Source organism: Pollachius pollachius (genome assembly GCF_949987615.1).
Source record: "Pollachius pollachius genome assembly, chromosome: 13".
Taxonomy (NCBI): Eukaryota; Metazoa; Chordata; class Actinopteri; order Gadiformes; family Gadidae; genus Pollachius; species Pollachius pollachius.
This window is the reverse complement of record NC_136946.1, coordinates 1,592,293-1,618,873: the sequence shown is the minus strand read 5'-3', so window position 1 is coordinate 1,618,873 and position 26,581 is coordinate 1,592,293. Positions and strand designations below refer to the sequence as shown.

Below are 26,581 nucleotides of genomic sequence, written 5' to 3'. Positions count from 1 at the left end.
CACTTCATGATGATGGGTGTGAGTGCCCCCGGGCCGTAGTCGTTGAGGCAGCTCAGCGTGCTTTTCTTTGGGACCGATTTTGGGATGATTGTGGAGGTTTTCAGGCAGGCCTGGGACAGGGACCGATTAACGATCTTGGTGAGGAACCCCGGTCAGCTGGTCAGCACCTCAGCACCCGTCCCGGGATGCCATCCGGCTCCGCTGCTTTTCTGGGGTTCACCGCCTTCAGCGTGCGTCTCACCTCGTGTTCTGCGAGGGTGAAGCTGCTGGGGGCTGGGATGTGACTTCCCCCCTCGGCCCCCTCTCGAACCGCGCGTAGAAGGAGTTCCGCCAGCTGTGGGTTATCCCCGTCGGCTGAGAGCCTGTTGGCTCTGAAGTTGGTCATGTGCTGGACCCACTGCCACACCAGCCTCAAGTCGTTGCTCAGGAAGTCTTTGATCTTGCCCTTGTACCCCTTTGATGCCTCGGTTCAGGATGGCCCTGGCGATGTTGTAGAGGGCCTTGTCCTTTGACCTGAGGGCGGAGTCTCTCTCCCTGAGCAGCTGCAGCACCTTTCTGCTCATCCATGGCTTTGTGTCGGGGGAAACCTGGACACGCTTGTCCACGGTGAACGAGTCTGCACAGCTCCTGACGTGTTGGAGGACCGTTGATGTGAACCATTCCAGGTCCTCGTATTCCTCCCATCTGGTGTCATGGAGACTGATTTGCAGTGGCGTGGAGATGCTGGCCAGGTTTTGACTGTCCTAGTGGTGATGGGAGCACTTTTCTTGATGGGGGTGTAGGCTGGAATCAGAAGGATGGACACATGGTCTGACTGGCCTAGGTGAGCCAGCGGTCTAGCTATGTAGGCTAGTTTAGTTTTGCTATAAACCTTGTCCAGTGTATTTTCTCCCCTCTTGGCACATTTAATGTGCTGGTAAAATTTCGGAAGTACTACCCTTAGATCGCGTGATTGAAGTCCCCAGCGATGATGTGGACTGTCTCAGAGTCCGTGCTCTGTTGTTTTCTGATGACGTCATGTAGCTGAGCTAGTGCTACGTTAGCATCAGCGTCGGGAGGTTTGTAAACAGCTGTGATCAGCACGGCATTGAATTCCATCAGGAGGTATGTAGGCCGGCATTTAACTGTGATATATTCCAACTCGGGGGAACATTGGCTACTCACAGTTCCAGTGTTGGAGCTCCAGCTGTCTTTAGTGAAAATGAGTAGGCCGCCACCGCCTTGTTTCCCACTAGCCTTAGTTATATCTGCTGGGTGAGCTGTACGGCCCTCCAGTGCTACCGCAGAGTCGGGAATGGATGCCTGGAGCCAGGTTTCTGTGAAAATAAGCACACAGCTATCCTTCACGATGATGTTTGAAATAACGTTTGAGAAGAAAATACTTGGCGAAGCCGGTTTGTCCGGGCATCTCTTCATCCTCGCTAACAGTCCTCCCCTGCGGCCCCGTCGTTGCTTACGATCCCTATGCCGTCGCTTGCGCTTCAGTTCCGGGACCATGAACTGTCTGTCTCCCGGTGTCCGGGCGATGTCTTCGGGTACTCCGTGTTCGCCTAGGTATTCAGCTGAGATGGTCCTCTCGCTGTGTGTACAGCTCCCTAGCAAGTCGTGTCTGCTGTAGGCTGTGTGTGCACAGCAATTGTCTATCGATATTAAAACTAAAACTAAGACATACATGAAACCGTATATCAATAAACTACAGAAAGCACCATCTGGAGGGGCTCCAAGCCGCGCGTCTATATGTGCCGCCATCTTGCACATACTTCCTATGAGCTGTGTCATAATCTGTGCCTATAAAGACAAGAGATAGAGATGGATAGAGGATATCTCTCAGATAGCAGTTGTTATGCTACCATTACGTCTGCACATTATTATCGCCCCTCTTGCACTCCTACCATCCCTGAAGAGGGAACCCTCATCTGGGTTCCTTCTCCAGGTTCCTTCCCTGATATAAGGGGAGGTTTTCCTGCCCTTTTGGGGGGCTAGGGTCAGGGGCGTCCTTTAAGAAGCGCCTGCGAAGTCCTTCAGATCTCTGGTCCAGGGCGTTCCAAACTGTTTGACCTGATGGGGATGTGGTGTTTCAAGGCTGCTCATACGGCCGGCGAGTTTCCCCCACAGAGCCATCCCGCCAAATACAGACATGTTGCCCTGGCTGAGAATATATGGTGAAATACAGTCAATAATTATTATGATGACATGGAAAAAAAACGCAAGCCTACGCACAAACACACACACACACAAACAGACACACACACACAGACACACACACACACACACACACACACACAGACACACACACACACAAACAGACCACAGATAACAAGACTCAGGGTGTAGCGTCCTGTAGCTCTAGGTATCTGGAGACGCAGCGGTGCAAAGGAGGAAATGAAGATCTGAAGATAAATAAGTTTCTTCATTACTATTACTATATAAGCCTGCAAGTCTGCAAGTGTCCATCACAGCTTGCACAACAGCAAAGGTGTGTGTGTGTGTGTGTGTGTGTGTGTGTGTGTGTGTGTGTGTGTGTGTGTGTGTGTGTGTGTGTGTGTGTGTGTGTGTATGTGTGAGTGTGCATGTGTCAACATTAACTTTTTCATGAGGCCTTGTCCCTCGGATAAGTACATTTACCGTTCACTTGTCCAGGCACAAAAGTCACTTTTCAGAGTAAAAAATTGTCATTTTACAATAGCAATAATTTTTAATGTTGTTTGCGAACGGAGAATGCAGAATTCAGATGAACAAAAATTGCAATCATTCACACCATGTCAACCACATCACTACAGCCATATCTCTCCTCTCAATCACACCACCTCTGAGCAATGTTTAAATCCTCACTCCTTCTCAATAGACTTTCCATCTTTAAACTGTTCAGGAACTCCCATAGACCATTCCGTCTTCATGGAGACACAGCTGGGTCCAGTAGAGTCTGCTCTCTCCTGCTGCTCTGGGCTTCACCACAACACAACACAGCTGTTACTCAGACTAATGATGAGGTCATGATATACATCCAAACAGTGTCAACATAGAAATGTTTCGGTGACACTTAACAATGAGGTACGCAAAAACGTGGCTAGTTACTGAGGAACAAATGAGTAACAAATGATGAACGACCAGGGCCTAACGGGGCCCTAATATGGGGTCCTAACGAGGCCATAAGTGACAGTTACTCAGTAACTACTGAGGAGTTACTGGTAAACAGACTAGGGGATACTGTATTCGTTACTGAGTAAGAAACGATGAACAACTGGGGCCCTAACTGGGGCCCTAACTGGGGCCCTAAGCAACAGTTATTCAGTAACTACTGAGGAGTTACTGTTAAACAGACTAGGGGACTATTGTTTGTTACTGACTGACTAATGATGAATGTAACGGGTTCGATGAATGAGAGCAGGCGGGGTTGTCGTTCTCTCCGCAGGAGATCGGTTTATTTTGCGATACAAACTGAACAGAAATCTCAAAAGGTAACAAAAAGGTCCATTTAGCCGTCTCTCGGTGAATCTGGCTCAGCGTCACGCTCGCTCCGGACCTCCCTGGTCCGTTCGCTCCCGGGTCTCTCACTATAACAGAAAACAGGCACATAAGTACAGCCTCCCTGATTGACCTGAGTGCAGACACCTGCTCGTCACCAGGTTCAATCCCCCCCCCCGGCCAATCCCGTGCGCTCCCAACCTGTCCATAATCCCCCTGCAGGCCAGACGTCGCACGTCCCCCCACACGCCCCCACCGCCCGACACCGGCCGGGGTCACATCCGGCCGCCGACTCACTCCCCCCCCCCGGAGCGGGAGAGGAAGTCCGCCACGGCCATTTGTGCCCCAGGCCTGTGCACGACCCGAAAGTTAAAGGGCTGCAACGCGAGGTACCACCGGGTGATCCTCGCGTTGGCGTCCTTCATGCGGTGGAGCCACTGGAGGGGGGCGTGGTCGGAGTAGAGGGTGAATGCGCGCCCCAACAGGTAGTAGCGAAGGGCGCCGACCGCCCACCGGATGGCGAGACACTCCTTCTCCACCGTGCTGTACCGACCCTCCCGGTCCGATAGTTTCCGGCTCAGGTACAGCACCGGGCGGTCGACCCCCTCCACCTGCTGGGTCAGGACCGCGCCCAGCCCCCTATCCGACGCGTTCGTCTGCAGGGAGAAAGGGAGATCAAAGTTAGGGGCGCATAGGACCGACTCTCCACAGAGGGCTGTTTTAATAGCCTCAAACGACACCTGGCACGGCTCCGACCACTGGACTGTATCTGGGGCCCTCTTACGGGTGAGGTCGGTCAAGGGGCTGGCCAGGTCCGAGAAGTGTGGCACGAACTGCCGGTAGTACCCTGCCAGCCCCAAGAACCGCCTCACCTCCTTCTTGGTTCTGGGCCGAGCGGAGGCGGCCACCGCCGTGGTTTTAGCGACCTGTGGCCGGACCTCCCCCCCCCCCAGGTGGTACCCCAGATACTGGATCTCCCTCCGCCCGATTACGCACTTCTTCGGGTTGGCCATGAGCCCTGCTCGTCTCAGCGACTGAAGGACGGCCGCCACCTGCCGCACATACTGCTCCCACGTTCCACTATAGATGACCACGTCATCAATGTAGGCAGCAGCATACGCGGCGTGTGGCCGTAACACCCGGTCCATCAGTCGCTGAAACGTGGCCGGGGCCCCGAACAACCCGAACGGAAGCACCTTGAACTGGTATAAACTGAGCGGAGTGGAGAACGCCGTTTTTTCCCGGGCTGCTGGAGACAGCGGAATCTGCCAGTAGCCCTTCGTGCAGTCCAGAGTCGTATAATAGGTGGCCATGCCAAGCCGGTCCACGAGCTCGTCGATCCGAGGCATTGGGTAGGCGTCGAACTTTGAGACCGTGTTCACCCTACGATAGTCCACACAGAATCGGACCGACCCGTCCGGCTTCCCCACAAGCACGACGGGACTGCACCAGTCGCTGTGGGACTCCTCGACCACGCCCAACTCTAACATGGTTGCTAATTCGCGCCGTACCACATCTTGTTTGTGGACGGGCAGCCTATAGGGGCGTGTCCGCACCGTTAACCCGGGCTGCGTCTCGATGTCGTGAGTAATTAGCGGGGTGCGACCGGGCAGGGGCGAAAAGACGTCAGCGAACTGGAGTTGCAGGCCGGCAACGTCCCGTGCCTGACTCCGCGAGAGGTCCTCGCCCTGACCTACCGGAGGGGTGGGACCTGGGCCCGGGACTTCCGGCCCGAGCTTTTCTCCCTCCGGCAGCGTCGACGCAAACGCGACAGGGACCACGTCGTTCCACCTCTTCAGGAGGTTGATGTGGTACACCTGTTTGTTTTCGCCCCTGTCCGAACGCGCTACCTCGTAATCCACGTCCCCGACTCGCCGCGTGACCACGAAGGGCCCTTGCCACTTCGCGAGTAATTTGGTGTTAGAGGTGGGCAGCAGTACCAGGACCTTGTCCCCCGGGGTGAGATCGCGTAATCTAGTCCCTCTGTCGTACAGGCGTCTCTGACTCTCCTGGGCGTGGTGCAAATTCTCACGTGACAATACCCCTAGTGAGTGAAGCTTTGCACGCAGGTCCATGACATACTGGATTTAGTTTTTGCTGTCACTGGACCCCTCCTCCCAGTTTTCTTTAATGAGGTCCAGGACGCCCCTGGGCTTGCGCCCATAGAGTAACTCAAATGGGGAAAACCCCGTGGAAGCCTGGGGCACTTCCCGCACTGCAAACAACAGAGGGTCTAGCCATTGATGCAAATTTCGAGCATCTTCATGTACGAACTTGCGGATCATGGACTTTAACGTCCGGTTAAACCTCTCACACAAGCCGTCCGTGGCTGGGTGATAGACGCTTGTGCGGACGGCCTTGACCTTCAACAACCCGTAAAGTTCTCTAATCGTGCGTGACATGAAATTGGTGCCCTGGTCAGTGAGAATCTCTTTCGGGATTCCCACCCGCGATACGACATGAAACAACGCCTGCGCAACACTCTTCGCGGAGATGTTGCGCAACGGAATTGCTTCCGGGTATCGGGTTGCGTAGTCGATCAGGACTAACACAAATCGATACCCGTGTGCGGAACGTTCTAATGGCCCGATAATGTCCATGCCAACGCGGTCGAAGGGGGCTTCCACCAGGGGGAGGGGCCGTAAGGGAGCCCTGGGGACGGCCGGGGGATTCACCAGCTGGCATTCGGGGCAGGATGCGCACCACCTGCGCACTTCCGCCCGAATCCCCGGCCAATAGAACCGGGCCATTATCCGGTTGAGTGTTTTCTCGTACCCCAAATGGCCCGCCATTGGGTTGTAATGCGCCGCCTGGAAGACCATTTCCCGGCGGCTCCTTGGCACCAGCAACTGGGTGATCACCTCCTCATTCTGGGTGTCACGACTCACCCGAAATAGCCTGTCCCTAACCACCATGAAGTGTGGGTAAGTCAGCGCCGCGTCTGGCCGGACCCGACTCCCATCAATACTTATCACCTGGTCGTAGGCTGAGCTCAATGTGGCATCACGAGACTGCTCGAGGGGGAAATCCTCCACCGGTGGGAATCTCGGCGCTGGGACCTCGGGGTGAGGACCCCCCCCTTCCCCCGATTCCTGAGCAGCGTCGGGCGCCCCCGCCTCGGCGCAGAATACCGCACATGACTTACATATCCCTACCTGTCGTGTCCGCATCCCCGTAGTCCCCCTAACTGCCTGTGGGAACCCCGCCCAATCCAACCCAAGAATCAGGGGATGCGAGAGGCTCGAACTAACCGCCGCCTTCACCCTATATTTTCTACCCCCACAACGAATTTCGATGGGGACCAAAGGATACTCGTGCACATCCCCGTGTATACACCTCACCGAAACGTTCAACGCCTCCACCAATGCCTCAGACCGCACCAGGCGCTGGTGGATCATGGTCTGCATGCAGCCCGAGTCCAACAGCACCTGGTGCGTCCCCCGCTGTTTCCTCACCGGGATACGGTACGCCTCGCCGGGATCGTGGGGAGGAGACGGGGCCCCGGTGACGCGGACGACCTGACCCACCTCCATCATGGGGCACTCCCGCCGGAAGTGGCCAGGCCGCCCACACCGCCAACACCCCTCCCCTGCCGCCTGAGCGCCCGTCTGTGGAAGGGGGGTGGAAGGCGACTCATGTGCCCGCTCTGGACCGCCCCCCCCCCAATCTCGCCCTCGGCGCCGGGGTTGGCCTCTCCCGCCGTGGGGCAGCCGCCCCGGTACGTGGGCCCGGTGTCGGCGGTCGCTGGCTCGCCGGTGGTGGCTGCAGGTGACTCTCCGCCAGGTCGACCGCAGCAGCGAGGCTCTCGGGCCGGTGGTACCGGACCCAGGCGGAGGTCCGAGCCGGCAGCCCCTCCACGAATCTTTCCAAGACCACGTGCTCGACCACGTCCTCCGCCGTGTTCCGGTCTGGGACCAGCCACCTCTTGGCCTGGTCCCTCAGCTGCTGGGCGAAGGCGAAGGGTCGGTCCCCCTCGCTGAAGGCCAGCGCCCGGAATCGCCGCCGATGTTCCTCGGGGTAGAGACCCAGCCGGTCCCGGATGGCCCTGGTGATCGCGTCGTAGTCCCGCTGGGCCCCGGCCGGCAGGCTGTGGGCCGCGAGCTGCGCCTCTCCGGTCAGGAGCGGTAGGAGCCGGTGCGCCCACTCCGGTCGAGGCCACCCCGAGACCTCGGCCACCCCCTGGAAGGTTTCGAGGAAGGCTATCGCGTCGTCGGCCTCCCCCATCTTCGGGACGTGAATCTGGGCTGCGGGTCCCGGCCCTCGGGGTCCTCCGCCGCGTCCGCCGGGGGCGAGGAGCTCATGGAGCATGGCCCGATCGGCGGCAAAGGACTGGGCCAGCTCCGTGAGCACCTCGTTCTGTGCCTGGTGGAGCTGGCCTTGCCTCTCGGCCATCTGGGCCAGGTGCCCGAGTACATTTCCCAACGGGGACTGGTCCATTTATCTGCTCTCGGGGCCCCAGTTTGGGCTCCAGTGTAATGGGTTCGATGAATGAGAGCAGGCGGGGTTGTCGTTCTTTCCGCAGGAGATCAGTTTATTTTGCGATACAAACTGAACAGAAATCTCAAAAGGTAACAAAAAGGTCCATTTAGCCGTCTCTCGGTGAATCTGGCTCAGCGTCACGCTCGCTCCGGACCTCCCTGGTCCGTTCGCTCCCGGGTCTCCTACTATAACAGAAAACAGGCACATAAGTACAGCCTCCCTGATTGACCTGAGTGCAGACACCTGCTCGTCACCAGGTTCAATCCCCCCCCCCGGCCAATCCCGTGCGCTCCCAACCTGTCCATACTCCCCCTGCAGGCCAGACGTCGCACGTCCCCCCACAATGAACAACTGGGGCCCTAACTGGGGCCCTAAGTTACAGTTATTCAGTAACTACTGAGGAGTTATGAATCATTTGTTACTTATTCGTTCCTCAGTAACTACCCACGTTTTTGCGTTCCTTATCGTAAAGTGTTACCCCCACACACACACACACAAACACACACACACACACACACACACACACACACGGACACACACACACAGGAGTGAATGATTGAGGTTCAACATAAAAGTGGTTTGCATAGATGTTAATTCCCTGTGAGCAGAAGAGATAGGCTTCACAGAAATGATACGAATCAGAGTTAACATCAAGTACTGGAACAACCCACGCTGCTTTTAGACCACACACACAATGTCTCTCTCTCACTCTCTCTCTCTCTCTCTCTCTCTCTCTCTCTCTCTCTCTCTCTCTCCCTCACTCACTCACTCACTCACTCACTCACTCACTCACTCACTCACTCACACACTCAATCACAAAGTTGTGATTGAAAAGTTTAAAAGCTATCTGCTATATTATACCTATGTAGTATCTTTATATTAAATAAAAAAGATTATCTTGTGTGTGTGTGTTTGTGTTTGCATGCGTCCGTGAGTCAAATGAAGTGTTTGCATGCGAGTGTGTCAAATGAAGACATCTGATAAGTAGTAGAAGTAGAAGAAAGAGTAGTAGAAAAACACTGTCACTTCCTGACACTGATGATATCAGATTGCAGGCTGATGATTGGTCAGAATTAAAACATGTGATGTGGTTTTTCCAGCTGATATAGAAGATCTGACTCCTGAGAGCAGAAGTATTGGAAGCTGTCAGGGAGGAACCATGGTTACCATCTCTGAACCGGACCCTGGAATCTCTGAGGAACCTGAGGACACGTCTTTGGACCGGGAGGAGACCAGGAAGAGAAGATTTGGTAGGTGCCCTTTTGAGAGGATTTAAAATAGATAATCCAGTTAAAAAAACGTGTTTTCATCTGCAAACATTTAAAATGTACTTTTAGAAAATGTTTTTAGCTAAAGGGACCGACCTGATGAACCAGCGACCGTGTAGACTGATTTATTCTCCTAAATAACGACATGTGTGTGTTCGAGACAAAATGCTCACATTTGCCTTACTTGACTTGTGATTACGCCCATAAGTTACGGACTGTTGATAGGCATCTCAAGTACTTGTGTGTTTCATGATATATGTTCGTTATAAACGTGGAATAGAGTGCAGAGTAACTTCAAGGAGCAGAACACAAGTTTAGTTTTTTCATTACTTATTATTTATGGTAGTGCAACGTGACATTAGAGTGACAATGGTTTATTTAATCAAGAATTTTGTGTTTTAATAACGGCTGCTTATTTAACTGAAGTGATATCAGGTGTACTTATGAATTTAACATAATTCCATAAAGTTTGTCATTAATATGAACATATCTCAAATTATCCCACAATACATGTCCTCTATTTTCTATCCCTCTTTTCTGCGTGGGCCGATGTGAAAGACCGTGGTGACACGCATGCCAAATGTTGTCCCCCCTCGATTACTGTGTGTGTACGTATGTATTTCTGTGTGTATTACTGTATAACTATGTGTGCGTATATGTCAATAATGAGGGAATAATAACATGTATGCTAGAGACAAGTATGTGTTCTGCTTAATTGTGTTCTAAACTCAACACGAGAGCCACAATACCAGTCATCACTTACTGAGGTGTTCTCAGTAGAGGTCTTCAGGTGTTTCTTCAAGACGGGGAGGGATTCTGCAGACCGTAGGAAGTCTGAACTGTGAATGACAGCCACACAGTATGAATATATCTGTGTGTACATTACTCTGTGTGTCCGTGTGTGTGTGCTTGAGTGCGTGCGTGAGTCTGTGTGTCAAATGAAGACATCTTGTAAGAGTAGAAGAAAAACATATCCTGACACTCATGGTATCAGATTGCAAGCTGATAATTGGTCAGAATGAAAACAAGTGACGTTGTTTTTCCAGCTGATAGAGAAAGGAAAAAGGATAAGTTCAGAAGCCGTGAAAGCCGTCAGAGAGTAACAATGGTCACCATCTCTGAACCGGACCCTGGAATCTCTGAGGATCCTGAGGACACGTCTTTGGACCGGGAGGAGACCAGGAAGAGAAGATTTGGTAGGTGCCCCTTTTTAGAAAAATTAAAAGAAATAATCCAGTCGAAAACAATGACCGTGTGTGTGTGTGTGTGTGTGTGTGTGTGTGTGTGTGTGTGTGTGTGTGTGTGTGTGTATGTGTGTGTGTGTGTGTGTGTGTGTGTGTACATCCTACTCCTGAACAGCTCTATGGTTTCACATCACTGTCATTGTGAGCATCGGAGTGCTGAGTATTCTCCTCATCTCCCTGCGCTTCAGTGAGTCTAAATCATCTCATCCTGAATAGAATTTGTCAAGGGTAGATGTGTTGGAGCGACTTGAACTAGATGAAAAAACACTCAGGAGCAGACGAGGAGTGATGGATAGGATGGGATCTTTTATTTATCCCAATTAAGGCCCTTAAGGCGACAAAAAAATAGAACAAAAATTAACAAAAAAACAAAAACATAAAAAAAAAATATATATATACAAAAGGTTGACTCAGCATATCAAATAGGCTTGAGAGTCACAAAAAAAAACATAAGTCAAAATTTCAGGAAACCGGACCTTTAAACAAGTCCAACACAGGAGAGCAATATACAGGCATAAGTCCTCTCTCCATCAGCTTCCCCGAACCACTGTTGAACGTCGGCCTAAGTAAGCCTAACCCCCACTGCTAATTGGTGCATACCAATTTTCCCGTTGCGTCAGGGGTGTTTACCAGAGCAGTTACACAACAGCTTTAAAACAGCTTCCGTTCTATCCTCAACTAGCGAGAAACAATTAACCTTATAAACTGTGCACCATTGCTATATTTTGGCATAGCCAAAATGTAAAAAGACAGCAATAAAATAAAAATAATAACTCGGGTTCACTTCCGGTTTACCCGGAAGATTTGACGTAGATATAAACCCTGGTGACGCGGTGCTCCAACCCTCAAATAAACATAAGACGAGTGGTTATTGTGACAAAACAGGTGACGTTAATGGTAAATGGAAACAAGCAGAAAGAAACAGAAAGTTGTAATGATGGTACTTGCAAGATTGTATTAAACTGTCGTAGTGCATATGATAAATGACATGTTTGATGAATGATTTTAAAACAGTATGAAGGTAACGAAATACATAAACAAACAAGACAAACCCACACTCAGTCTCCTGTATGTAGCGCATCGCTACCGTGACGGTAGCTATGCGCCCCGTCACACACCCCCCCCCTTAAGAAGGAGCGTCCGTCTCACGACGCGACAGAAAGTCTGCAATCACATTGTCTTTACCAGCCCTGTACTTCACCGTGAATTTGTAGGGCTGCAAAGACAGGTGCCAGCGAGTAATCCTGGTGTTAGAGTCCCGCATGCGATGCAGCCACTGCAAGGGCCTGTGGTCTGTCTCTAGGACAAACTCTTTCCCCACTAAATAGTACTTAAGAGTATCAAGGGCCCATTTAATGGCGAGACCCTCCTTCTCGATGGTGGAGTATCGAGTCTCGCGAGAGAAAAGCTTGCGGCTCACATACTGTACGGGCATCTTGTTCTCCCCGTCACCTTGCAGCAACACAGCCCCTAGGCCTAGGCCTGAAGCGTCCGTCTGCACTGTGAAGGGCAAGGAAAAGTCAGGGCTCTGCAGCACCGGCTCAGAGCACATGCGCTCCTGCAGGTCCCGGAAAGCGACCTCACACTCGGGAGTCCAGACCACCTTGTTGGGACTGGTTTTCCGAGTGAGGTCAGTCAAACACGCAGCTCGGCTGGAGAAGTTGGGGATGAAACGCCTATACCAGCCAACCAGCCCCAAGAAGGATCTCACCCCCTTTTTGGTTGTAGGCGGTTGGCAGCCGTGGATGGCCTCCACCTTGCTGACCTGAGGACGGATGGTGCCACCACCCAGGACATAGCCCAGGTAGCACACTTCAGATCGGGCCAGCTGGCATTTATTGGCGTTGACTACCAGCCCAGCCCGATGGATCCGCTGGAAGATGTCGCTCAGGTGTTGAAGGTGGGCCTCCCAGGAACTGCTGTGGATGACCACGTCGTCGATGTACGCTGCAGCGTATTCTTCAGCGCCGTTAAGCACCTCGTCCATCATGCGCTGGAAGCTCGCTGCTGCGCCGTGTAGGCCAAAAGGCATGACCCGGAACTGGAATAGGCCGGATGGAGCTCTGAAGGCTGTCAGCTCCTGTGCTTGGGGGGAGAGTGGTACCTGCCAGTACCCCTTACACAGGTCGAGGGTGCTGAGGAATTCAGCCTTCCCCAGACGCTCCACCAGCTCGTCCACACGGGGCATGGGATACGGGTCAAATGCAGAGATGCTATTCAGCTTAGAGTAGTCGACACAGAAGCGGAGCTCCCCGTCCTTTTTGGGCACAAGGACCACGGGGCTGCACCATTCGCTGTGTGACGGCTCGATCACCCCCATTTCCAGCATCGCCTTTACTTCCTGTTTTAGCGCGGGGATCAGTCGCGCTGGAACCCTGGTGTTGGTCTGCCGGATGGGACCTGGAGCTGTCAGGCGGATGTCATGGGTAATGACATCGGTTCGTCCTGGCAGGGCTCTGAACAGGCCTCGGGGAATGATGTTCATCAGGTCCTCCTGTTGATCAGGTGTCAGATGGGTGACGGAGGGGTAGGTCGATTCACTGCCTGCAGTAGGAAAGTACTGCTCTGATGGCTCCTCTTCCTCTTCCACGGTCCGCGCCCACAATTGGTCCTGGATGTCAGACGATGGTCGGTCTCTCCATTCTTTCAGCAGGTTGACATGGAAAGTCTGTTTCGAGCGGCGTCTGCCTGGCGTGGCAATTTCATAGGTCACCTCACCAACTCGGCGAAGCACCTCGAACGGACCTTGCCACTTCGCCAGCAGACTGCTCTCGGTTGACGGCAACAACAGCAACATCTTCTGTCGTTAAATAAAGGTGCGGCTACGTGCTGTCCGGTCGTACCATGTCTTCTGCCGTGTCTGGGCCTTGGCCAGTTCTTCGTGTGCCATGGAGCTCAGCTGGTCCAGCTTCTCCCGCATCTTGATGACATAGCCCGCCAGGTTGTTTGGCTGATGAGAGGCGTCCCCCTCCCAGCTCTCACGGAGAATGTCAAGCGGGCCTCTCACCTCCCGTCCATACAGGAGCTCGAAGGGGGAGAACCCGGTGGATGCCTGCGGTACTTCTCTGTAGGAGAATAGCAGATATGGGAGCCACTGATCCCAGTCAGTTCCTGACTCAGACACAAACTTCCGCAGCATCGACTTCAAGGTCTGGTTAAACCTCTCGACCAAGCCGTCAGTCTGGGGGTGATAGGGTGTGGTTTTGATGCCCCGGATACCTAACAGGGAGTATACCTGTCTCAGTGACTTGCTGGTAAAGTTACTACCCTGATCTGTTAGGATCTCTTTCGGGACCCCCACCCGGGAGAAAAGCTGGATCAAACAGTTGGCAACTTGTCTAGCTTTGGTGTTTCTGAGGGGGAATGCCTCTGGGTACCGTGTTGCATAGTCGCAGATGACTAGAATGTAGCGGTGACCTGCCCTACTTCTCTCCAGGGGACCTACCACATCCATGGCAACGCGACTGAATGGAACGTCAATAATGGGAAGGCTAATCAGGGGAACTTTTAACCCTCTCCTGGAGCGAGCTGACAGTTGGCCTTCTGGACAAGACCTGCAGTATTCAGCAATATCCTTATGGAACCCTGGCCAGTAAAATCGGTTCAGGATCCTGTTCTCTGTCTTTTCCATACCTAGATGGCCTGCCCAAGGAATACTATGACCCAGATGTAGAACTTTGGCCCGGAGAACTTCCGGAACTACCAACTGCTCGGTGTCTACAGCCACTCTGTAAAGCTTCTCATTATTCTTGACGAAACATGTATTACCCTCTTCCAATGCTTCCCTAGCATCATCTGGGTTTTTGACAGCGGAGAAACAGGAACTAAGTGTAGGATCCTCTAGTTGCAGCTTTGCAAAATCTTCTACCAACACTTTATTGTGCTCTAGTGGTGGGGAGGGCATACTTTCCTGCACTGAGGTACCTGTCACTTTTTCTCTGCGTCTCTCTGCCTTGGACTTCTTAACTTTGCCACCAGGGCAACAGTCATATGGTAACTCAGACCACAAATCATTTGCTTTCTCTCTAGTCTGAGCTCTAGTTGTCACATATGCCTTCACTGAGTTAACAGTCTGCAATAGGTCCACCAGCACTGGCACATCCTGGCCCAGGATCACGGGATATGGACCTTTATCTAGAACCCCCATGGTTAACAGATACTTTTGGCCACTAATCTCACAGAGAACCTCGCTGGTCTGGTGCTCAGACTTGAGGATAAAAGACTGACTGCTTCCTGAATCAACTAAAGCTTGAAGGGTCTTTCCCTTCACTTTCACTGGGACAATCACGTCAGCGGAGGTCCTATGCGTGTGCTTGCTAGGACCAGGTAGGTAACACAGTCTAGAATCAGACATTTTCTTTGCCATACAATTGGGCCTAATGTGACCTTGTTGACCACAACCATGACAAATAATGCCTCTAGGTGTTCTAGCTGGAGTGGAGCTAACACTGGGGCTATTGGGGCTGTAGGAGAGCTTAACCCCACGACCACTATCACCCGCAGGCTTACCAGTAGATGTATTTTCCGGCTCTTGCTGGGCGGCTTGGTATGGTCTTCTCCAGTCATGTTGTGGTGGGCCCAGGAAGTACTTCCTTCTGGAAGGCCTGGCAGTCACAAAGGTTTCCACCAGGTCTGCTGCTTCCGCTGATGAGCGCGGGGTGTGTTCTCTCACCCACACCTGTAGGTCGGTGTTCAGCATGCCCAGGAACTGTTCCAGCACCATCTGGTCGCAAATCTGGTCCTTGGTCAGTGTCTCAGGGGCAATCCATTTTCCTTCAGTCCTTCAGCCGAGCCTGCAACTCCTTCGCCGTCTCATCCTCCAGAATGGTCTTCGAACGGAAACGTTGGCGGTAAGTCTCTGCTTTAATGTTGAACTTATCCAAAATGGCCTGCTTTACTTTTACATAATCCTGGCTGTCGTCAAAAGTCATTGCCACATAGGCAGTTCTGGCTTTACCTTTCAACAAGGGCACGAGGTACAATACCCAAGTCTCCAGGGGCCACTGACACGCTGTCGCGAGTCTTTCAAAGGTGGTCAGGTAATGTTCAATATCTTCATGCTCTTCAAAAGGAGCCATCTTAGGGGGTCTCCAGCCCCTATGGAGGTTTGGAGAGGTGGCAAGGCCAAGAGAAGTGGAGTTGCGTGAACTGTGCATCCCAGGCGTTAGTTGTTGCCCTGGACGTGGGAGAGGAGTTGGTATGTCCAGAAAGGGCATGTTGGAGAGTGGATCCGAGGCTGTAGAAGGGCGGGAGCTGGGCGGGTGCACGTGCTGCGGATCGGCAAGTGACTGCCCTGTTGCCTGCATCGTCGCCGGCTCTCTCGCCAACCTCTGAAGCAGCTGGAACTGATGCTCCATGGCTTTACACCTCTGTTCCTGACGAAAGGACTCCTCCTCCGCCTGGTCATGTTGCCGCCTCTGATACTCCACCATCGACTTCACGATCCTCTCAAGGCGATCCGTCCGGTCTTCTACCACTGGAGTGGGAGGCTTGGACGTCGTACCTCTGCCTTTGTCCTCCATCTTGCCTCACTGAGTGCCGCTCGTGACTACTGGTACCCGGAAACCACTGCCACCAAATTGTCAAGGGTAGATGTGTTGGAGCGACTTGAACTAGATGAAAAAACACTCAGGAGCAGACGAGGAGTGATGGATAGGATGGGATCTTTTATTTATCCCAATTTAAGGCCCTTAAGGCGATAAAAAATTAGAACAAAAATTAACAAAAAAACAAAAACATAAAAAATATATATATATATACAAAAGGTTGACTCAGCATATCAAATAGGCTTGAGAGTCACAAAAAAAAACATAAGTCAAAATTTCAGGAAACAAGTCCAACACAGGAGAGCAATATACAGGCATAAGTCCTCTCTCCATCAGCTTCCCCGAACCACTGTTGAACGTCGGCCTAAGTAGGCCTAACCCCCACTGCTAATTGGTGCATACCAATTTTCCCGTTGCGTCAGGGGTGTTTACCAGAGCAGTTACACAACAGCTTTAAAACAGCTTCCGTTCTATCCTCAACTAGCGAGAAACAATTAACCTTATAAACTGTGCACCATTGCTATATTTTGGCATAGCCAAAATGTAAAAAGACAGCAATAAAATAAAAAGAATAACTCGGGGTCACTTCCGGTTTACCCGGAAGATTTGACGTAGATATAAACCCTGGTGACGCGGTGCTCCAACCCTCATATAAACATAAGACGAGTGGTTATTGTGACAAAACAGGTGACGTTAATGGTAAATGGAAACAAGCAGAAAGAAACAGAAAGTTGTAATGATGGTACTTGCAAGATTGTATTAAACTGTCGTAGTGCATATGATAAATGACATGTTTGATGAATGATTTTAAAACAGTATGAAGGTAACGGAATACATAAACAAACAAGACAAACCCACACTCAGTCTCCTGTATGTAGCGTATCGCTACCGTGACGGTAGCTATGCGCCCCGTCACAGAGTTACAATACAGTTATAGTCATATTAATGACTGTAATAACAGCAATGATAATGATAAATATTATTTTTGTTAGAATTAGTGTCAATAGTATGAGTGATCTTACTACTATATAAGAGCAGGCCTGTCGGACAAGTTACTCGGCACACTTGGTCAACGCGCATGTGCCAAGCAGCCCAGAGCTCACACACACACACACACACACGGCACGCGCAAACGCACACATACACCACAAGAATGCAGGCACGCACCCACACACATACACACCGCATACACACACACACACACACACACACACATTACACACACACGCGCAAGAATACAAACACACACGCACGTGCTGACGCAGATGTTTCAAGACAAAGGCAGCGCAGGACACCGCATATGCACACACGCACGCACACACATCCACGCGCATACACACACTGCACACATGCGGATGCAGACATTTTAAGACAACGGCAAGATCGAGATAAGAGCCCCGCCGTTGACACACTCTCCCAGCAGAGATGTTGTGTCTATCATAGACTACACTTTTTTAATTTATTTTTAAATATTTCGCAAATCCTTGAGCATCCTGAAATGTCTTGCGGTATTGATATCCCCCCCTTCCCCCTTTATGACTTTTTTAACTCTCCCAGGTAAGATGTCCTGCGTATGGACTGTAGAAATTGCTAAAAGAAATGAAGAGACAATTTCTCACGTCAACAACGCAACGGCAGGTCGTTTATTTTATTATATAAAGAGAGTTAAATTCAAACATCGCGCCGACCGGCATATAACACAAGTCACACGATCTTAAAGGTCCCATGGCTACTTTATGGATGCCTTTATATAAATATTAATGGCCCCCAAACACAGTATTTGAAGACGTTCCCGAAATTCAGCCGTTGTTCAGAATTACAGGCACTACGAGCCAATCGAACATTGAGCTTTCCCCAAACGCTCCGTTTTGGCTGTAGCCTTAATGCAAATGAGGAACAGAGAGGCAGGTCAAGGAAGAGGGCGCACACGGCCAAAAGTTGTGTGCGCCTCCAGACGATATTATGAATCTCAAACAACGGCGTCGGGTTCTCCGACGTCTCTGGTTCTTCGACGTCCGCATCAATCTGAAGTGGACTGAACCACGACATGGAGGAGAAAGGGATTGTTGACCGCGGTTGTCTCCCGCCGGAGCCTCGCTGCCGAGGGACCACCGCCTCGGCAGCGGTCAGCACTTAGGCACCACCGCCTCCTGCAGCGCCGAGGCGGTGGTCCCTCGGCAGTGGGCAGCGGGAAGCGGGGCTCAAGCGGGAGACATTCGCGGTCAACAATCCCTTTCTCCTCCATGTCATGGTTCATGTACTTCAGGGGGTCAAAGCCAAAGTTCCTTTCCCCCAATTCCTTCTCAAGCATGGCTGAGATAACCCCCACTACGAGTCTCGTTGTGGAAATACCAGAGACGAGAGTCCGACGTGTTATGCGCCATAACACCAACAGCGTGTACAACACTTTGTGTGTACGCGTGTGTCGTACACACACGTTACAGTCCTGGAGCTCTATATCAAAATAATATCATATTATACATAGATATCTATATCATATAATACATATTATCAGCAAGCTGCGCGCGCCTCCAGACGATATTATGAATCACAAACAACTTCGTCGGGTTCTCCGACGTCTCTGGTTCTTCCACTTCCACATCAATCTGAAGTAGACTGAACCGCGCGCTGCCGGCTGCCTGCTGCCGGCTGCCGGCTGCCGGGCGGTGTTGCTTCGCGGCGATGGTGCCTCGCAGCAACCGGCGGCAGGCAGCATGTCGCAGTTCATACTTCAGGGAGTCAAAGCCAAAGTTCCTATCCCCCAATTCCTTCTCAACCATGGCTGAGACAACCCCAACTACAGTCTTGTTGTGGAAATACAAGAGACGTCAAAGAACTGACGTGTTATGCGCCATAACATCAACAGCAAACACTGTGTGTAATCACACACACACACACATACACACACACACACACACACACACACACACACACACACACACACACACACAGACACACACACACACATGTGGCGTTCGCATGGTTGTGTCTCTTTGGCAGGCCAAATTCTCTGGGCGGGCCAGGGAGAGAAAGGTGAGGAGTATAGATTATTTATGACGACATATGGGACCACATTCCAAATCAGCACGCTTGAGCCTCCGTTTTTTCAAAGGCGAGCAGAACACCTAATGCTCGTTTTACACTGAATGCAAGTTTTAGCCACTGGGGGACCGTAGGCAGGCTAGGGGAACTCATAATGTGAGATTTTCATGTAATGGGACCTTTAAAGAGACAGCATCCGTATAACACAGAACGAGAACATGTCAATAACACAGTATGGTGAATTATGTCTATAGAGTCCACCACAAGACTACACTTTGTTTCTCAAATGTAATATTTCATTTGAGCAACATAGTTATGTTGCTCAAATGTAACATAATTATGTTACATTTGATTAACATAGTCAATTACACTTTCACACAAAAATGTGTGAAAACGGCTTATATGTAGAAAATTATTATGCTTGCTTCATAACGTAAGGAGTAAATTATTACACTCCCTTTATTACATAGTACGTGAACCTAAATGTTATACGTTGTAACATTTTAAGCAAATTGTTATTATATTATGCGCTCAGAAATTTGTTACATTATCGACTTGGTTTACCACATTATAGCTATGGGTTAAATTACAACTAGAGGTTGAGCGTGCACTGCGCGCACTCAACCTCTAGTTGTAATAATAGCAATGATAATGATCGTTATTGTTTTTGTTAGAATTTGTGTTAGGCCTACTAATATGAATAATTGTAACAATAGCAACGATAATGATGTTGATAATTATAGTTATTGCTATTTTAATTAGTATTAATATTATGGACTTTGTGTTTGGTTGGCTGTGGGTCCTGTGATGTTTAGAGGCGATGTCGTTCTGTTTTAGAGCTCATATCTTCTGTACTCCTCTGTCCTGTCCTAGACTCACCGTCACCCTGGAGAGAGGGGAGAGAGCACTTACTGGATGAACTCGGTGAGGGTCAGGCTTCTATTGTCGTCTATTAAGGTCATGCTTCTATGTGGTCTGTTAAGGTCAGGTCTCAGGGTTGTGTGTCAGTAACAAAGACCGTAAGATAAGCACTTCTGTGTTTGTTCAGGATTTTCTTTTACATTCAACAGATGAATTGACACTTCAGGGCTGGATGCTTTACGACAAGAGTTTCTACCTTATTTCTACTACGAAGAAGAGCTGGAGGGCCAGTAGAGAAGACTGTCTGCAGAGGAAGGCAGACCTGGTGGTCATCAACAGCAGAGAAGAACTGGTGTGTGTGTGTGTGTGGTTGTGTGAGTGAGTGAGTGAGTGAGTGAGTGAGTGAGAGAGACACATTGTGTGAGTGAGAGAGAGAGGCATTGTGTGAGTGTGAGAAAGAGAGAGAGTGTGTGTGTGTGTGCGTGTGTGCGTGCGTGCGTGCGTGCGTGTGTGTGTGTGTGAGTGTGACTGAGTGTGTGTGTGTGTGTGGTGTGTGTGTTCATCTGTGTTGTCATAACAACAGATGCTATTACCTTTGGAAACAGGTGTTTGTCAGCAGATTGATGGGCCCTTCCTGGATTGGACTGAGTGATCGAGAGACAGAGGGGACCTTCAAGTGGGTGGATGGTACCCCCATGACCTCAAGGTAAGGCTGAAGACTCTATTCAGCAGCATCTCTTCTCTGAGAGTGACAGAGTGACCTCCTCTGTCTCCTCCTCGTGGTTCTCAGTTGGAGACACGTCAACCCACGCGATGCCGTCGGAGCAAGAGACTGTGTCGTGGCAGGGGAGGACGGCTGGTCCGAAGAACCGTGTGACAGACTGCACCACTGGATCTGTGAGAAGGTCCTAGACCTGGATCATCTGGAGGCTGAGCGGAACAAAGAGGGTCTGTAGACTTTGTTTGTGTTCATGAGTGGAGAACGGTTCCTCCTTTCTGTTCTCTGTGCCATAGATACAGTAAATATACTCTTTATGAGTTGAAAGGTTGTTGGATGTGTTTAGGTCTACTAAGGTAAGGTTTCTATTGTGGTATCCTAAGGTCAGGTCACAAGGGTCAACCTTTTCTGGGTTCACTTGCAATAGTTTCAATTAGAGCTGCTGAACGGTTTTGCATTCTTCTCTGCAAGCACCGCCCCTGACTCGTTAATCTGTGCGCTGGAGTGACTTCCCCTCCCTGGGAGATCTTTGTAGACACTGCTGTGATACTCAATCATGTATGAAAAGGCAGGCGAGAATACTGGGGGTGAATCCCCTGGGTCGCCCTCTAGTGGACAGGTGTTAGGACAGAGTGAAGGGAGTGTCTGACGCTGCATCTCTAGATCCGTGTTGTAAACGTTCACTCCTCTCCTCCTGCTTTCTTCAGGTTCAGTGATGCCCACGGAGGAGGAGGCCCCCAGCATCACAGAGTTCCACTCCTCTACCCACGTGTTGCCCGTGGGCCAAACGGCCCGCTATACCTGCCACGCCGGCGGCACTCCGGAGCCCACAGTAGAGTGGCTCCACAACGGCAGGCCCCTGGAGAGGGACGGCACAGACGACCAATCAGAGGCCTGGGTGGAGAGGGGCTTCTTCTTCGTCAGAGGGGTGGGGTATGGCGTGAACACGGTCTGCTGCATGGCGAGCAACAGCGCTGGCACGGCCAATCACAGCGCTCAGCTGCTTGTCTTTGGTAAGTTCTGGATCCAAGGAGAGATGTTTGTTGTTGATGTATTCATAGCATTGTTGTTGATATATTCATAATATTGTTGTTGATATATTCATAACATTGTGGTTGATATAGTAATAACATTGTTGTTGATGTTTTCATAACGTTGTTGTTGAGGTATGTGTATCTATGTATGTGTACATATGTACATGTATGTATGTGTACATATCTATGTATCTATACATAGAACGCAGGAGAGAACAGTACTAGTGATGATGATGATGATGATGATGATGATGATGATGATGATGAAGAATGGTTCAGCAGCTCATCATGTCTGGCTGGTGTTTTTTAAAGTGAGGAAGGACTGCGTGCTTAGTTGCCATTGGCTTGCTTGCACTGTTAGTGGCGTATGGTGGCATATTTGAGACTGAAGTTGTTTCAGGGTGGTTTGATGGACTACAAAATAGCAGGGAGGGATAATTATGTGAATTGATACAAATCCACCAGTGGCAGCATTGTACTTTGAAAGCTGGTGGGCAGCATGTCTTGGACTACAAGGGCAGAAGGAAAGGATGCAAAGCCAATTAGTCAAATCAGGCCTTCTCTTGATTTGTAAAACTAAATAAAAAAATCTGGGCCTATCATTAGGCCTATTTTTTTGGATGTTAATGTATGTTTCAGAATGTTGGTCATGGTGTTAAGCCAATTAAGAGGGACTTCATTTATAGATCAAGTCAATCCACCTCGAGGGCTCCGCAGTCCGACCACAGGCTCCGCAGTCCGTGGGATTACTCGAGGCCGAGGGAGCCCTGCCCTGACACGGGCTACGGAAACGTCAATATAAGCGAACAGATCCGCACTGTACCGCAACGAACGAGGCATACGACCGAGCGGGTTCGTTGGTTCTCGTAGCCTAGACTTGAGGGGATAACCCCTCCCTCCAGGCTGCTCCACAGCCAGGACTCCTGCTTATTGGTTCATAGCGCAGCCAGGGCTTCAGCCTATTCGTGAATCGACGTAGGCGGGATCCAGATCCCTTAGCTAGTCACACCCACTCAGAGGAGGACTTTCCTCCTCTCTCCAATTGAGCCCCATGTTATTCACCAGCCGCCAACACTTGCGGGGAAATGAGTGGGAGTCGATGGAGGCTGAGGGAGGAACGCCCTCCCTGAAGTAATTGTCAGTAAATACTTATAATTAAGTAATTATTACATATAATTAATTACTAATAATTGCCTATTGTCAAGTAATTGTCAATAGGCGATAGGGGGTGCTAATGTCCCTTTACCCAGGGAAACAAAAATTACATATACAAAGGCATTAAAGTAGTCCTATGTCAGGGCATTAATTCATTACAGTATTTTGGGCAATCTACATTTTTTATTCTCAGCAATGTTAAGGAGGATCTTCCTCCCTCTCCTCACTGGAGAAGCCTCCACTGTCAGACACACACACAGACACATTAAATATATACACAGACACGCACAGATACACACACACACAGTCAGACAAATACACACACACACACACACACACACACACACACACACACACACACACACACACACACACACAGACACAGATACAAACACACAGACATACGCAGTCAGACACACACACCCATACATTACATAATATATACACATACACACACACAGTCAGACACACACAAACACACACACACACACACACACACACACACAAACGGCTACAAACTATAGTGTATATATATAGTGTGTGTTTATACTATGTATGCATATGAATGTGTACTTATGTACACAAATGAATGAATGCATGTCTATGTATGTATGAGTTCATGTCTATGTGTATATAGTGTGTATGAACCAGTTCTATGGTTCCTCAGTCCATCTCCAGCCTGTATGTGAGCTCAGCTCCTTCAGTCTGTTCTTTACACAGGTGTCCCTTTGAAGGCTGAGTGACATGTATGTGTATTGGGAAATCCAAAAGTTGAATACCTTGGAAGATATTACAAATATTGTTAGGTATTTCATGTGGGTCATAAGCTCATCATACCGAACAGGCAGCCATTCACACACACATGGGATTTCCAATCAACTTTAACTTTAATTATCTTAAACACAATGTGTACTATTGCTTAGAAAATATACAGCACATGATTCCAATATAGTACTTATCATATGATTATTTTTGTCTTTCTATGTTAATGTTTGAAGAAGAGAGGGCGATCACAAAAATAGTCTGAAAGAGAATAAAAACTAGTGATGATGATTATGATGACGATGATGATGGTGTTGATGATGATGATGATGATGATGATGATGATGAAGAATCTTTCAGGAGCTCATCATGTCTTGTTCTCCCTCAGATGTCTGTGAACTCACCCTGGACCCCAACACGGCCTACAGACTCCTCTCTCTGTCTGAGGACAACAGGAAGGTGACGCGGGTTAGAGTGGACCAGTCGTATCCTGACCACCCAAAAAGATTTGACTTTCGGCCCCAGGTGTTGGGTAGAGAGGCTCTGACTGGCCACTGTTACTGGGAGGTAGAGTGGAAAGGATGGGTTTATATAGGAGTGACATACAGAGGAATCACAAGGAAAGGACATGTTGATGACAGCGGGCTTGGAATGAACAACAAGTCCTGGAGTCTTTATTGTTCTGATGGTCGTTACTCTGCCCGGTACAACGGTAGGAGAACAGCCCTCCCTCTCCCCTCCGCTGGCTCCACCAGAGTAGGAGTGTATCTGGACCGGCCTGCTGGCTCTCTGTCCTTCTACAGAGTGTCCCCAGGTGGAGGAGGGTCCTCAGACACATTGACACACCTCCACACCTTCTGGTCCTCCTTCACCCAGGAGGACCTCCTCCCTGGGGTGGGGGTAGGGTTGGGGTCCTCAGAAGCGTCTGGGGTTGGGTTAAGGCTCGTTGGGTTATTACGGGGGGCTGACTCAGCGTCTTTGTGTCGGTTGTAGGAAAAAAATAAACGGGGGGGGCCAGGCGGGCGCGCACAAACACACACACACACACACACACACACACACAGACACACATACACACACATACACAAACACATACACTGTGACTTAATTAACACATTCATACCGACAGGCCACATAGGTCCTTGGCAATTAGAGAGGCTTCTTTCTCATCTTTTGCATCTTCTTTTCTCCTGAGCCTAGGGAGGCGTCCAGCTCATACAGGAAGCCATTCATCATGTGTCAATTCTAGTGATACGAGCGGTCAAGATGTTGGAGAGACCCAGACGCTCAAGGCCACAAAAACAAGTGTAATTCCCGCACATAGCCGCAAGAGATCAGCATAGAGAACACATACGGGTATCCAGGAGGCGGGAGTTCAGCACCATGCTTAGCCAATCAGAGCACATAACTGAGTCCACGCCTGCCCAGTATTAAAGTCCCAACACATAGCCCAGGGGGCAGAACGCTCCAGGTAACGCATCCTTCAGATGCCCTACTAAGTGCATCTCCACGCGTGCCTATACAATTCCCCTCCTTTTGCTTCATAGATAACATAGCGAACCTTTACCAAATAAAGTGAGTTACAAGCGATCCTGACTCAGCAAACTTTTTCCAAAAAGAACACAGCAACACACACACACACACACACACACACACACACACACACACACACACACACACTAGTTAGAGGATGAGAGGCTTTGGATGAAGGGGCTTTGGAGGCCTGAGAGGACTGATGACTCAGTGTCTCTGTGGCAGTTATAGTCTCTCACTCTCTCTTTTTCTCTCTGTCTCTCTCTCCATCCCTCTTACTCTCTTCCTCTCTCTTTCTTTCTCTTTCCCACAGTCTGTCTCTCTTTGTTTCTCTCTCTCTCTCACTCTCCCTCTCTCTCTCTCTCTCTCTTTTTCCCTCTCTCTCTCTTCTGGAAAGTATTGCATGATAAACCATTAAAAGACTTTTAAGATCTCCCATAGTTAGATAAGCAAATTTATTATTTGAAATGTATATAAAATACCTATTGATGGCAAATATTTTTGTATATTTTCAGACATCACCAGTTTTGGTCTTAAGGGCTCTGATATCATCATTTTTGTCATAATCCTGATTTACACCTGATTTAAAGCAGATTTTATATTTTATTTATCATAACTAAGAGGTCTATGGGATAATGTTGCATGTTGTAAATTACTTTAAACCAAATCTTGATTCCTTGTGTTCTGTTGGGAACCAAACGTCCGCAGAACATGTTCAGTTATTAAAGATATGTGCACACCTGTTGATGATTTGTAAAGTCTGCTGCTTCTATTGTTTTAGTCCTCCTGTTTATTGTGTACATGTAAGGGACAATTTTCCTTTGTTAATGAAGCATAATTGTAATAAACAACTCAGTGGATCCAACTGAATGTTCTTGTGTGTTCAGCCGATGATTTCTTGTTTTATTAGTAAATAATTATTCATTAAGTTCTTTACGAATAATAATATATTAATCAGAAATTATAAATAAAACAACAAATGTTTTTCCAATATTATTCTTGGACCTCCTCCCTGGGTTTTGGTTGGGGGGGGGGCCTCAGTGTCTCTGTGTCGGTTGTAGAAAGAAACCACAGACAGACGGCCGGACACACTCTCTCTGTCTCTCTTTCTCTCTCTCTTTGTCATAATCCAGATTTTTATATTTTATTCATATTAACCAAGGTTCACCTTCTTGAAGGAGTCACAGGTGTGTGTATGTGTATGTGTGTGTGTGTGTGTGTGTGTGTGTGTGTGTGTGTGTGTGTGTGTGTGGTGGAGGTGTTTGAATGGTTGAAGAGCCTTTGGTGCTCAACACGCAAAAAGAGAAATAGACCCAACACCAACCCAACCCCACTAAATGAACACATAATGAAAGGTTCCTTCAAGGTACGTTTGTACAACCTAATTCATCCTTTCACCACAGTGACTGAATTAGACTTCCCAGAACTGTGTGTGTGTGTGTGTGTGTGTGTGTGTGTGTGTGGTGTGTGGCTC

General features: G+C 49.6%; 1 protein-coding gene across 3 annotated transcripts in view; it reads left to right on the top strand.

Annotated features, from left to right (window-relative positions):
• The window catches only part of LOC307085304 (tripartite motif-containing protein 16-like), a 37,706-nt gene extending 11,784 nt beyond the window's left edge, over positions 1-25,922 (top strand). For 2 of the 3 annotated variants that reach the window (XM_079750054.1, XM_079750053.1), the window contains exons 3-11: positions 9,045-9,194; positions 10,259-10,408; positions 10,572-10,643; positions 19,918-19,968; positions 20,115-20,257; positions 20,511-20,611; positions 20,696-20,853; positions 21,331-21,636; positions 23,963-25,922. In XM_079750054.1, coding sequence (XP_079606180.1) covers positions 9,045-9,194; positions 10,259-10,408; positions 10,572-10,643; positions 19,918-19,968; positions 20,115-20,257; positions 20,511-20,611; positions 20,696-20,853; positions 21,331-21,636; positions 23,963-24,567 — 1,736 coding nt within the window. In that variant the 3' untranslated portion in view covers positions 24,568-25,922. The remainder of the gene's footprint in view (positions 1-9,044; positions 9,195-10,258; positions 10,409-10,571; positions 10,644-19,917; positions 19,969-20,114; positions 20,258-20,510; positions 20,612-20,695; positions 20,854-21,330; positions 21,637-23,962) is intronic. The other variant, XM_079750055.1, reaches the window with a different exon arrangement.
• The last annotated feature ends 659 nt before the right edge of the window (positions 25,923-26,581 follow it).